The sequence below is a fragment of the Chlorocebus sabaeus genome, chromosome 26 (genome assembly GCF_047675955.1).
Source record: "Chlorocebus sabaeus isolate Y175 chromosome 26, mChlSab1.0.hap1, whole genome shotgun sequence".
Taxonomy (NCBI): Eukaryota; Metazoa; Chordata; class Mammalia; order Primates; family Cercopithecidae; genus Chlorocebus; species Chlorocebus sabaeus.
Window position 1 is genome coordinate 43,308,232 of NC_132929.1, and position 15,074 is coordinate 43,323,305.

Genomic DNA, 15,074 nt, shown 5'->3' on the forward strand with positions numbered 1-15,074 from the left:
CCACGCTTCCTTGTATTGTAGCAGTGAGCACATTGTATTATAATCACCTCTGTCCTCCAGTAGATTCTATACTCCTTGAGGGCAGAGTGACTGTAGCATATTCATTGACAAAGTTCCAATTCTCAGCGTGATGCTTGCCATATAAGTTATAGTCAGTCATGTTTGAATGAATGAATGAATGTATGTGTGAATATACTTGTATTTCTTTTACATCTTGCCTCTGGACTAAATTCTCCCATCTCTTTCATCTTTTCTGATATGACATTACTTCTAGTCCCCTCATCCTTTTACTCTTCTTTGGATATCTCAGTGTCTCTCTTCAGGTGTCATACTCAAGTTACAGTCGTAACACATTTAAATTTTAAAATGTTTTTATTTTATTTTATCACTTTTTTAGAGATGGGGTCTCGCTCTGTTGTGCAGTTAGAGTGCAGTGGCACAATCACAGCTTGCTGCAACCTTGACCTCCTGGGTTCAAGTGGTCCTTCCACCTCAGCCTCCCAAGTAGCTGGGACTATGGGCCTGCACCACAATGCCTGGCTAGGCATTTTTTTTTTTTAAATTTTTTTATTTCGTTTGTAGAGATGGGGTCTCACTGTGTTGCCTAGGCTAGTCTCAAACTCCTGGCTCAAGCAATTTTCTCACTATGACCTTCCAAAGTGTTGTAGTTACAGTCATGAGCCACCACAGCTGGCCTTAAAATGTTTTTAAGAGTGATTTTTGGATAGCTTAGGTCACCATGAACATGCGGATGAATGAAATATTGAGTAAAATGACTCACAAAGAAATTGCCAGGATACAATTTTTTCTTTTTTGTTTTTCTTTTTTTTTTTTTTAACCAAAGTTGATAGCCAGATACTAGCATAATGAATGAAACAGTATTTTCCTCTATTGCTCTCAAAGCATGGGTTGTTTTTTCTTTTGCCTTAGGTGATTGACTGTTTATTAAACTGAGTTTACTAATCCACTTGGTGTTCCTAGGCCATAATTACTGAATTCAAGTCCTGCTGCCAAGGCAAGGCCTTTCCTAAACTACTTAGCTTTCTCCTTCTGTAAATTAGGATGATTAAACTTTCCATCTCTCTACCACTGGTGTTAGAAAGATTGATGAAGCTGTATTAGGAATCACGTTTTATTTCTTGGATGAAAGGCATTTTATAAATGCAATGAATCAAAATGTTATTAATTCAAGTTTATAACATAATGCAATATCTATGTAGAAACTTTGCCTGGACTTTGTTTGGTTATTTGTGTCTTTACAATAATTGGAACTATCAAATTGGGAGTCATTTGTGGGAAAACTAGAATCTGAATGTTTCCCAGAAAAAAATATGTGTGTGTTTGTGTGTGTATAGGGGATAGACAGACTTTGAGCAAGGTATGTACCTTAGAGGTCTGTATTTTAGTATCCTTTATAAATTAGGGATAATAACTATACCTAGAGTATAGTTATTATAAGAATTAAATTAGGATAATAAGCATTTAGCACAGTGCCTAGCACATGATCATCACTTGATAAATAGCAGCTATTATTATGTTAACTGGACTGATTTTAGGCAGCTGTGTATTTTTTCCATCTATGTTTCAGCTTTCATCCTATTCTACAAAATTGTTAATTGCCACTTTAGTGCATGGAGTCTTAGACGTCATAGGACATTAAAGTCAAGAACCCTTGGATGAGGACATACTTTATAAAATCTGGGAAAATAGGGACTCAGGCTCCATAGTTTACATTTGACCATAGCAAAAGTTTAAGATATATGTAGAAAGAAGAGTAATTATAACTTGAAGTGGTAAAGTGTGATCAAACTTGAAGTCTGAGATTCTCTCAAACGTAACCTATTAAAGGTACCAAATGGAATATGTGTATTTCATGTTAGGTCTTGAGTCCTTTCTCTTTTTTTCTTTTTCTTTTCTTCCTTCCTTTCTCCTTCCTTCCTCCCTCCCTCTCTCTCTCTTTCTTTTTCCCTCTCTTTCTCTTTCTCACTCTCTCTCTCTCTCCCCTCCCTTCCTTCCTTCCTTCCTTCCTTCCTTCCTTCCTTCCTTCCTTCCTTCCTTCCTTCCTTCCTTCCTTCCTTCCTTCCTTCCTTCCTTTCTTCCTTCCTTCCTTCCTTCTTTCTGAGACAGGGTCTCATTGCTGTCACCCCCCCATTCTGGAGTGCAGTGGCACAATTACGGGTCACCACAGCCTCAACCTCCTGGCCTCAAGTGACCTGAGTAGCTAGGATTACAGGCAGGTGCCACCATGCCTGGCTAAGTTTTTAATTTTTTTTAGAGATGGGGCCTTACTATGTCGCCCAGGCTTGTTCTTGAACTCCTGGGCTCAAGCAATCCTCTTTCCTGGGCCTCCCAAAGGGCTGGGATTACAGGCTTGAGACACTGTGCTTGACCCCTTTTGCTTTCTGATATATTTATGATCTTAATGTCTTACTGCATTACTACTACTGCCACCACTGTATAATAATAACCAGAGCAGTGACCACCATTTATGGAACCCTTAGCATATGTCAAGTCATTTACAAGCATGAGCCACTGTGCCTGGCCTCTTAACAGGCTTTAAATCTCAAATAGAATATTGTTGGGAAAAGGTGCTATTTTATATGCTACTCTACTAGTCAGGTAGATATTCACAGGTATAACTCATTATAAAGCTAGAAGACTTCAGAGCTCCCCTTGACTACCATTCTTTATTCAAGAAGGACTTTCACGCCGGGGTAGTGGCTCTTGCCTGTAATCCCAGCACTTTGGGAGGCCGAGGCGGGTAGACCACTTGAGGTTGGGGGTTCGAGGCCAGCCTGACCAACATGGAGAAACCCCTGTCTCTACTAAAAATACAGGCATGGTGGCGCATGCCTGTAATCCCAGCTACTCGGGAGGCTGAGGCAGGAGAATCACTTGAACCAGGGAGGTGGAGGTTGTGGTGAGCCGAGATCGTGCCATTGTACTTTGCACTCCAGCCTGGGCAACAAGAGCAAAACTCTATCAAAAAAAAAAAAAAAAAAAAAAAAAAAAGAAAGGAAAAAAAAGGACTTTCACTAAATTTATCCATATGAGTGTTAACATAGTCATATATTTTCAGAAAACGCTTTAATATTTCCTAAATAACTCTGGAAGCTGAGTCTCGTACCCATAGGAAAGGACAAAAAGCCAGCTAAAATTTATTAATTTTGTTTGTAAAAACACACCTACTATGGACAAGACACAGCACTAGATTTTTTGTAATATTTAATTTTCCTGGTTACCCTGTGAAATTGATATTTTCCCCATTTTACAGAAAGAGGAAATTGAGGTTCAGCGAGGATAAGTAACTTGTCCCAGATCACACAGCTAGTGAGTACCAGGATTTATTTGTACTACATATTTGCTTCCCAGGAAACTCAATTATAACTTTTAACTATGTGAGAGACCAGGACTTAAATTATCTGTTTTTTCTTTTGAAGTTCTATAATCTTTATTTGCTGTGAATATTAGTGCTTAGCAGCTGACATTGTCCACATGAAATTGCCTCTGAAAGGCTATCTAAAGGCAGTAGAACTAATGACCATAAAAAAGTCACTGAAGTAGTTCGTAAAATATTGTAGCTTCATCTTGACTGTAGGCTTCTTTATTGCTTTAGATTACTAATAGAGTTTTAGTGTCTTTATTTGATACCTTTTGCATTTGGCCAGTTACTTTTGAAAAAAAAATTATATTGGGAGAAGGATGTGAAGAGTGTGCTCAATCCCTATACCTAAAAGCAAAAGTATATTTCAGTCTGGAATTTTCAGTGGTGTTCAGAGGTGTTGTTGATCTTACCACTAAAAAGTATCTTTCCTTTTCAGCTTAAAGAAGTCTTCTGCTGAACTGAAAAAAATATTAGCCAATGGCCAGGTAGGTATTATTATATATTAAGATTTGCACATAGTAATAACATATTACTGTCCATTTTTTGTATCCATAAGCTTATTAAACAGATAGTTTGTGAGTTTCCTGTCATAAATGAATAACATGGCTTAATTTGATTGGCAGAACAATTTGCAGCCCGTTTTTCAAACTGTGCTAATGGGTTTCACTCCCAGCAGATTGAAGTACCATGCACACACCCTGCTGCCATCTCAGTTTTTAAAAAGTTAATCAGTTCTGAACAAGTGTGTCAACTCGGGGGCTGTTGAAATGGCCCTGCATTCTGAGGTAACTGTTTCTTTCATTATCTTTGGGGAGAAAAGGAAAAACCATTACTTTTTCACCTTAGCTCCTTCTTTTGTCCTGAAACTAACACTGGCTTTTTAGGGAAGCAGAGTGACAGCAGACCTTTGGCGTAGAAAATTCCTGGCCTTCAGGAGACCTTGGTTTGCCTCGTAGACTGGCCATCTTATGCTGAATGACCTAACCCAGCCAGTGAGGGGCAAACGAGCCTTCAGGCCAGTTATTTCTTACTAATTTTGATTCAAGTAAATGGACACATCTGAAATAGTATAGTGCTTTTAAACATACACTGGTAAATTAAGCTACCTACAGGGTCCTCGATTCTTCAATAGCAACATAAATGCGTTTTAATGTTTGTTATAGTGGAAGCGCTTTGATAGCCTTGGAGGCAGGCGCCTGTCCATTGCGATCAAGCCTGCCTATTAGGCTCTATTGACTGAGACATCTGTGTCACTGCAAATAAAAGACTCTTATTGATTTTCTTAACTGCTGTTCACTTCCCGTCCATGTTTCGAAGGCTGAAATCTTAATTATCTCAGATGCTTATTCAGTGCCTTCACACGCTGACCTCTCCAAACCTCATTGGCATTTCATGAATCAAGTACTTGTAGTGGAGCATGTCAAGAAGACAAAGCCAGGTCCTCATGCCTGTCCTTTAATATCACCTGTAACATTGTGGCCTAATACATGTGCATGCCTTAAAACAGTGCTGTATGGTAGTGCTTCTGGAGGCCTTGCTTATTTAGCACACAATTCCTTGAATACAGTTAGAAGAAATTAAGTTGATCTGCTTCTGACATCTGATTGCCATCCAGAGTATGTGAATTCCAGTCCTTAAATATCCTGTATACAGCTAAGGAGAATCTAGTGGTGTATGTATAATCTTTGCACTCTCAACATTTTAGATAGTATTTATCGAATACCTTTAACTTTCAGCAGCCAAAAGTTTGTTTAGATTGAGGTCTACATCTGTATCACCTCAGTGCCTTATATTTTGTTAGAACCAGTATATATAAACAAAATCTGACTAAAAGGAAAGATGTTGAGCCTAGGATATTTGTGTATCTTCAACATGCTTGCATTCTAGTTACTAATTGTAGTTTATGTATGAGTCACTGTGTTCCTTAGCTGGAAAATATATTTCAAAACTGACATAAATTAAGAAGCTTTAACTACATTTATTCAGCCCAGGCAATGGAAAATAACCTGTCATAGACTCTTCTTCCAAAAATGAAAAACAGTTTTTTCCACTGCAAAAAAATAATGTTTTGACAGTAAACCTAGTACCATAGATATCTTAGTGGCTTCAGTTATGAGGTTCTCTATGGTGGGAGGTTGTCATGGCAAGGATTTTTGACACTTAAAGATTGTTTATTGCTTTCCCTTGGGAATGTGATAACCTCATATTAAACAATACAGTTTTTTTTTTTTCTTTATAAGGATTAGCCTTTCTTACATTTACTTGCACTCAAAAAATTCCCTCAAAAACCAAAAAAAAAAAAAACCCACCTTTGGAAGCTTTCAAAATGTCTCCTTCTACTAATTCCTTAATTCCTTGGTGCTATAGGGTAACTAAACAGTGAGTGAAATTGCATTGCAGTGAGGTACTGTGCACAGTTGTAGGCATCAATAAATTTCTGGGCTGAACACTGACACCACTTGATATGGAAGATGTAAGTCACATTTAATGATACTTTAACACTTGAGCATAGTTTTTTATTTTAGTGGTTTATGCTCTCAAGCATTAATAATGATTTGCCTTTCCACTAGCCCCCACTTAGATTTAATAAGGAATTCATATTAATCATTAAAAGAAAGGGACATGATTCTTCAAGATAATCAAATATTGACAAGTTAGAAATAGCTTTCTGCCTGGGTTCATTGATATAGGTTATGTGATATAAATATTTATTTCTTTTCTGTCACTCAGAGTAAATGCCACCAATTGATTCAGCATTGATATAGTGTCAACAGTTCATAAGAAACATTTGACTGGCCTGTGTTTTCCGATTAGTCTCTGCTCTATAAAGTGGGATTTACTAAATCTCTCCAATTGTCTGCTCATAGAGTGTGACTGCTCTCTGAAACCATTATTGCTTCGATTTGTGAAGCAAAGGTCTAGTGATGGGACTAGTTTCTGTCAGACCTTTACATATAAAATAAGGATTAATTGAGCATTTTTATTTTAATGATTTATAAGCGATAGGTACTGATTCTTCTTAACACAGACAGACAATAAACAAAGAATATTTTCTGTGCAGATCCATAATTGAATTCCATTTCATTTTTTCCATTAATTTCATTAATATATTAAATCAAGCACTTTAAAAAAAGTTTAACATTTAGTCTTTGAAATGGAGACATTGTTTTCCTGTTATTTATGTTGGAGTAATTCCATTTTTCCAGCTTAAAAAAATAAATCAGAAGGTATTTTTGGCATGTTTTATTGAGAGCTATAAATCAGTTTCACTGATGTGTTTTCTGGATGTGTTTTTCCTACTTCAGTTCTAGTGTGGCATCATCTGTTTAACATTGGCCCTTGATTTGAAACTGATTAGAAATAGCCCAGAGGGTCAATTTGAAGAATTTAAAAAGTGCACAGTTACTCCAAAGATATGTGACTTTGGCCTTTGCATCTCTAAAGTTATTTTCTCTTTTTCTGTTTTTTAGAAAGATTTTATAGGAGAGGGTGGCAGTATTTTCCTATTCCTGATAAATCAAGTATAAATCTACTCAAATCAGATCTAAAACTAATTCTGGTCCAGCTGCATCTTTTGGCTGTTATTTCGATAACTTCAAAAAGCCTTTAGAAAAACTTTCTGTATTTGGCTGGGCGCGGTGGCTCATGCCTATAATCCCAGCACTTTAGAAGGCCCACTTGAGGCCAGGAGTTTGAGACCAGCCTGGCCAACACGGTGAAACCCCTTCTCTACTAAAAATACAAAAAATTAACTGGGTATGGCGGCCCATGCCCAGGAGGTGGAGGTTGCAGTGAGCCAACACTGTGCCACTGGACTCCAGCCTGGGCGACAGAGCAAGACTCTGTCTCAAAAAAAACCCAACAACAACAGGAAAACCTTTTTGTATTTAGAAAAAAAAGGAAGGGGGAATAGGTATCTACTGTAAAATTAGATTTAAAAACTGTATTATTACTAGTATATGTAACTCTTAGATTCTTACAGTTCATCTTGGATTGTAGAGGAAGACTGAAACATAAATGAGACTGTGTATGTAAGCCCAAACTACACAACCCTCCTTTACCCACACAAACCCAACCTGACTCTGCCCGTGGGTTGTTGCTGTCTCTGTTTCTTTTATGGCCCCTGCCTCTCTTTCAGCAGGAACAGAGCTCAGTGCCAGTCATTTCTCTAAGGTCATTTGCTATCTTGGCAGTTGACATGTAATTGTAACTCCTGTGGCTTTTTCTTCCTCCTCCCTCACATTTATTATTCTGCTTTTTATTTGCTTTTTTAGTTAAAACAAGGAACCTGGACTGTATTTAAAAACTACTTGGTATTGTTATTGAATAAAAAGCTGTCCTTCACCTGTTTTCAATTTAAAGAGCTGTGTGATTTTAAAAATGTTTTTCTTCTTAAAAACTAACATCATAGCTAATGAAATTGCTTTTAACTTGTGTCTTTCCGTTGATTGTTTACCTTCCTGTGGGCCAGTAGCCATTGATAGGAATGTCCCACCATACTTAACACCTGAGACAAACTGCTGAGCTATGATGTTGAACTGGAGTATACTGAAAGACTGAGTTTTTGACTAGTTATGTAACCTAAGTAAAGTGGGCTAACTGGTCTTAGAATGCTGTAAAATTCTGTGATTTTTTTAAATGATACTTGATCCCAACTATAATATTTAAATACAATATTCTGTAAGCTTCTAAATATCACTTTCTTATATAATGAACACTCTTCCTATGCTTCATTTTGAAAAGTTGAATTAATATCCTTATCTAAATGAAAAAGGCAAAAATGCTACTAGTTGATTGTAGGTCCCTTTAGTGATTTTTTCATAGTTAAGATCAATTAAATTAGCCTAATTGATCAGAGATATGAAGTTCTAAAAATATTTTTTGTAATCAGTTCTTGGGCTCTGCTTTGTTTTTCCCATCCCCTCCTAATTTCTTTTTTTACACAAGGAGTATTTGTACAGCATATAAAAATTAGAAAATTCAAATAAGCAAAAAGAAAAAGAATCTGATATTTTTAAATATTAAAAAATGACCAGGCTGGACACAGTTGCTCATGCCTGTGATCCCAGCACTTTTGGGAGGCTGAGGCAGGCTGATCACCTGAGGTCAGGAGTTCGAGACCAGCCTGGACAACATGGTGAAACCCCATCTCTACTAAAAATACAAAAATTAGCTGGGCATGGTGGCACGTGCATGTAATCTCAGCTGTTCAGGAGGCTGAGGCAGGAGAATCACTTGAACCTGGGATATGGAGTTTGCAGTGAGCTGAGATCACACCACTATACTCCAGCCTGGGTGACAGAGTGAGACTTCGTCTCCAAAAAAAAAAAAAAAAAAACTGACTAAAAAACTATCAATCAGTTCACAGGCCAAAGGTTTGCATAACTTTAAAACATTGTAGAAACACATTATAGGAACACGTTGCTCACTTTTTATGGATACTAAGTGACATGGTTCTAGAAATTGCTCTTCAAAACCATTTTTATCTTTATGAGACTCTTGCAATCCTCCTGGTTATATGAAGGATTCCATATTTGTCTTGATTTTTTCCATTCTTGAATTTGCTTAGACAGTGATTAATGCACATGCACATACACTTGCAACAAACATTCTCCCTCTCCCCTTCTCCTCCCTGCACTCCTTCCCCACCTGTGCCCTGACAGTGTTGGATGCTTACCACTCCTTGTTAGGTTGGAGTGCTGGGAATGTGGATTGGGTAGCTTCTTCCCTTCTCTTTTCCCTGTAGTGGATATTAGTGGTAAAAAGACTAAGAAGTCAGAATTACACCGTTTGAACATGCTCAAAGACATGCCATACCTACCCCTTTGCCTATGAAGTGGTGGAGGGTATATGATTGCAGACTGTGGCCCCTCCAGGGCATAGACCCTATCTAGTACGTAGCAACTTCCTGCTTACCCTTAAACCTTAGTGCCACAAATTCAGAATTTGTGTACTTGAGTGAGTGAAATGTCTCTTCTAGAAATTTATGTCAAGCCTTGATGAGAGTGTAGCTTATTAGTTAATAGTACAAATCAGGTTGTTACAGACATGTTTAGATTACCTAGAGAAATGTTCTAAGGGAATTAGCCCAGTGGCCTATTTGTGCCCACCAATGGATACTGCTATTTACGTATCCTTCATTTATCAAAGTAAACCAAACAGCAGTTCTGCTAGTTTAGCATCTCGTCACTTTATGTGTTACTTTTCTTCATGCTGCTTTAAAATTTATCATTCTGTCCAGAATAATGAGATTTTATTTTGTTTATGCCACACCTTTTATACAGCTTCAAATGTTTTTTTCTGTATTAGTAATATAAAGGTAGTGATGAACAGAATTTCCCTCAAATAGGAAAATAGTTGCCAATTGTTCTGGCATGTTTTTCATTACTTCACAGACCCTGAATATAATAATTAGCTGATTGTAAAGGGCATCAATCTGGTTGTACTACAATTAAATTGAGTGCTGAATTGGCCTTTGCACATTAATCTGTCAGTATTCTTTTAGGGATTGGTAAAATGGCTCGGAAAGGAAGCTGTTTCTGTTACCTGCATTGTACTCCTAATTATCACGGCTCTGTGAAGCTTCAACTTCAGAAATGTGTAGAAGGGAAATATTTCCCTTGGTGAATGAACCCTTGCTTTATTCAATTGGTAGAAGTTTAGAGTAGAGCAAAATATTTAAAGCTTTACTATACTGGTCTGAGAGCAAACTGTTTTTTTTCCAAGTGATATTGAATTAAAAACTCCATCCATTTTCTGCCCATGCAAGGCAGTGCAATTCCCTGGAAATTGATTTTTTTTTTTCAGGGCTTACAGTGGCTTTCCCCAAGCTTTAGCTATATGGAAAAGAACACCTTTATTAAATCCGTGAATAAAGTTGGCAGTTAATTTTTAAGCATCTGGACCAGTGTGTAGAAAATTACTGAATGCATCAAAGTCTGACTAGTCTTAAAGTCATTTGATAAATAATTATATAGGGAGCTCTCTAAACTCTAAAACATTATTTTGTGGGCACTAACATAATTTACCTACTATTCATGATACAAATGAGAGTAGTTATTTGTGGTATAATAGGTTTTATAGAACCTTGAAAAACATGCAAACTTTTATATATTAAGTTATGAAAATGACTTTAATAAAAATTGCATGCCTATGTATTTTTCCTTTATAATATCCGACTATATGTGCATCTTAAGTGCATTGATTTGGTACTTTTCGATCTTCATAATATGATTTCTGCCTAATTATTGCTGTATACTAGTTTGTTACTTGCAAAGAAAAGCTATATGTACTCTAGGAAAATCATAAACATTATTTAGTTTGTTAAATGTTAATTATGGGGGTCATCTGAGGAGTTTTCTAGGGCTGATTTATTTACAGATCATGCGTTAGATTACTGAGAGTGAGTGTGTGTGTGTGTGTGTGTGTGTGTGTGTGTGTGTGTGTGTGTTGTCTTCCTAAGTTTGACTTTGGTTATGTGCAGTGCTCTTTGGCATTGGTTATATGCAGTACTGGAGACTGTTTTCTTATCAGTATCTCTGACCTGACCCTTTTGAGCTATGTTTATATCATTCCATTTTGACACCTTTTATCAAACTTTAATGAAATGACCCAGGCAAACAAATTGTCATTAAACTTTCCATCACTTTGTCCCTTGGTATCGTCTTTTATAAATTGGACAGCAAATGTTGTATTGATCTTCTCGTTCTTGCAGCTGAACTTGAAATGACCCAGACTGCTTGTTGTTTATGGCCCAGAGTTGCTTTTCCTTGACATTTCCATCCACAGCATGACACCCTTTTTGTTTTTCTTTCTTTCTTGTGGAGATGAATGAACAAGACATACGGTATCGGGACACTCTTGGTCATGGCAACGGAGGCACAGTCTACAAGTGAGTAGTCAGTTTTGTTTAAACTTTCTATCGGCTTTTCCAAATACTGAGTATCCAAGTTCTCTGTGGCAAAGATTTTTAAATGACCACTAACACTTAGATTTTATTTCCATATTTGACTCCAAAATTCTGCAAGACATCTATTTTCTCAAGAATTGCCTGGAAAGTGCATTTATATTGCCTTTTTAATATTTCCGAGTCTGCAACTCTCCTGGGTGTGTACTTAATAGTCCACCATTAGTAAGTGTACCTTTAACTGGCCTGAAGTTTAATGCATTTTTTTTTCCTTTGCTTTTTAACACTATTATTATTATTTTTTAACTTGCTAGCATCCTACACTAGTCCCCTGCCTGTTTACAGTTATGCCCAGTGGAAGCCAGACCTTATAAATACCATTGCTTTGCCCTGTGTCAACACTATAAGTTATTAAAAAGCCTTCTTCCTGTTGTATTTTCTTCTCTCCTCACCCTATTCCCCTGAGAGAATTTCTACACATTGATGAATATGTTAAGTTATAAAGTTCTCCCAAATTCCAGTTGCAGTGATCTTACCCCAAAGGAATGTTCATTTTCATATTAAAAAATGCTAGCCATAAAAAATAGTTCTCCGACAGGGAAGTCTTCTCATGCAGTAGTGCAAAGTTTAAACTACATAATGTAATATCTGGTACTTAATAGTCTGCAATGGTGTATGAAAAATATTCCACTAGGAATTAAAAAATCCATACTCTGTAAGAAGGCCCTGAGGGAATAATAAAACTTTCCTCCAGAGAGCTGTTTTCCATGTATACACTAATCCTGCATCACATTATGGTTGTGATATTAGGTCACAACCACAGATACTTTAACATTGGTATTAATATGTATTTCCAGAGTTGTAAAATAATTAACTTATTTTCTAATTGATTACCCATATTCTTAGAATTTTAAGTTCTGACTAACCACATGAATACAGATAAAAATTGCCGTATTCTATGACCATGAAGGTTCACATCCTAAAATTCCAGAACATCCCCTACTCATTGATGCAGCCTTGGTGTGGAATTTGATTTCTCAGGCTTAGAAGCTCTTTTGAAGTCATCTGATTCAGCCACCCATTCAGGGCTTCAGTGCCCTTTGCAGATACAGCCAAGATGTGAGTCCTTTCTGCTGAATATAGTCCTTTAAGAACTTATGTTCACATGTTTGGATTGTTTTTTCCTGCAGATGACTGAGTATTGTGAACAGTTGGTCTGAAAGTGAAGTCCTTCCACTATGATAATTCAGAGAAATAAATAAGAACATGTTTCTTGCGTGTTCCTTGGTCCTTGGGCCTGGCCCTTAAAATTGGGGTCCAATGTGTCTAATGATTTTTGCGACTACTATTCTGCTTCCCTGGATCATACTAGTGTTCTTCCCATGCAACCTCCAGTATAAATGGCATCTTTTCATCTTAGTCTTCTCTTCCTTACTATCTGATTTAGATTTTTACTGTGTTCTGAAGGTTCTTGAGTTCAGGTGCCCATAGAAAGGAAAGAGGAAGAAGGAACATGTACAATCTGATTTGCTTCTATTGAGTTCACTTTTCAAAGCTTGAACCTTTCTTCTTAATGCCTTTATGCTGATAGCCAAATATAATAAAATAAGAAAGATTCTGGCAACTCTTTGTATTCCTTTTATTGGCTTCAAATTGAATTCAAAAATGTTTCCTTAGACTCCTAACCTACCTATCTGTGTTATTTCAGCAAACCTTTAGTTTTATATTAATTGAAGGTCTATTGTGAATTTATTGTCCTAGCTTATTTCTAGAAGGGAAGAAGCATAAGACCATGAAACTCCAGCAGAATTTTTACGAGACGTAATATTCTAGATGTTGACATTTTAATCCTTTATTTTAAAACATAGGTTTGTTTGTTTGTTTGTTTTGAGATGAAGTCTCGCTCTGTTGCCCAGGCTGGAGTGCAGTGGCACGATCTCAGCTCACTGCAACCTCTGCTTCCTGGGATTCTCCTGCCTCAGCCTCCCAAGCAGCTGGGACTACAGGCGCACACCACCACGCCCAGCTAATTTTTGTATTTTTAGTAGAGGTGGTGTTTCACCATATTGGCCAGACTAGTCTCGAGCTCTCGACCTCGTGATTCACCCGCCTTGGCCTTCCAAAATGCTGGGATTACAGGCATGAGCCACCAGACCTGGCCAGGTTTATTTTTTAAAACGAGGAGTATACAGAGAAGTGGAAAAAACATGCCCATCCACCAACGGAAAATCACAGCATGAAATTATGTTAATTTTGTTTTTAAAATTGTTATTTTAAATTGTGGTGAAATACACATAACACAAGTTACCATTTTAACCATATTTAAGTGTATAGTTTGGTGGCATTAAGTACATTCACACTGTTGTGTAACTGTCAACACCATTCATCCACAGAACTCTTCATCTTGTATAATTGAAACTCTGCATCCATTAAACAGTAACTCCCCCTTCACTCTGTTAACGTTGTTTTTAGCTAAGAAGCATGGCTGGAACTTCTTTCATTAGGGCTACTATGTCAAAGGGACCATTCTTCTATATGTCCTTGCCACAAGTTTTTTAATTTGCTAAAATGCTGTGTGTGATGTTAGGAACTTATCCTAAGAGCTCATTTAGCTACCATTGCTAATGCTCACTGTAAGTGTTGTAAGATGTAATGTTTTTGACATGATTGCATATGGTGGTGAATGAGAATATCCTGATAATTTTAGTGCGTATATAGTAGATATAGTATATAGTAGATTATAGATATATAGATATATAGTAGTATATAGATATATAGTAGATTTATTATAAAAAGAAATTTCATTTACCTTATTGCCTGTGTGATTCTTAAGAGGGGAGGTGAAGATACCAAATTGCATAACCACTTCTCATTGATCGTTGGGTATCATTTTTGCTCGGGCTTCAGCTTGTATTATTGTTCTTATATCCCTGGCTTTTAGTACAGCACAAAGAAATGATAAAATCATTGAAAAATGAGGATCCACTTTTCTAAAGTCTCTATAAAACTAAGTGTTTGATGTGTTATGATTGAGTTTCTTCTACACTAAGTTCACCTTAATGGTGTCGGTGATTAAAAAAAATGTGGTTTTTCAAACAGCGTGATTACATTATAGGCTATGCTACATAAACTAGATGAAGAAAATATTGGAAAATACACTCATTGGTAACAAAACTGCCTAATGGGCTTATGCCACTTTTTTCTTTGAAGTGTAATAAAGCTAATAAGTGCAAAGCAAAAGTTTAATAATGCAGTCTTATTCACTTCACTTGATGGAAGGTTGGGAATTTTAAGGCATGTTGTAATCATGTGTAATTACAGTGTATATGATTTAACAGTTGACACATTTTCCTCCTTTAAGTGTAGATGGGCTTCACAATTGTACAATATGAAATTCTGGCCCCAGACATTTAAACCAAATGGTAATGTGAATTCTGTGTGCTGTCTCCTGATGAGCTGTGCTCTATATTGTGAGAGTGACTTAGGCAGTTAATTTTAAGTTGGTATTTCTTGGATTACTAATTTGGGCTACATGGAACATAAAGGAAATACCTTAAAGTATGGCTCAAGCCTAGGAAGAAGAAAAGTTTAGGAAAAGGTAAGGAATGTATTTTCCGTGTTGCCCCATTTCCTAAAGTGCTACAGGTTGCTCCAAAAAAAATAAACTCAGGAAAGACATATGTTCTATTTCCCTCTGAGAGATTCACAATGAATTTCAAAAACGTTGAGAAAGTAGAGAATGGTATGTGTTGTGATTAAGTGTGAGGGCTCTTAGTCTGAATC

At 36.8% G+C, this 15,074-nt stretch overlaps 1 protein-coding gene across 10 annotated transcripts in view; it reads left to right on the top strand.

Moving 5' to 3' along the window:
* Positions 1-15,074, top strand: part of MAP2K5 (mitogen-activated protein kinase kinase 5) — a 281,469-nt gene that overhangs the window by 44,898 nt on the left and 221,497 nt on the right. For all 10 annotated transcript variants that reach the window (XM_008016128.3, XM_073012274.1, XM_008016127.3 and 7 more), the window contains 2 exons: positions 3,822-3,870; positions 11,212-11,276. In XM_008016128.3, coding sequence (XP_008014319.1) covers positions 3,822-3,870; positions 11,212-11,276 — 114 coding nt within the window. The remainder of the gene's footprint in view (positions 1-3,821; positions 3,871-11,211; positions 11,277-15,074) is intronic.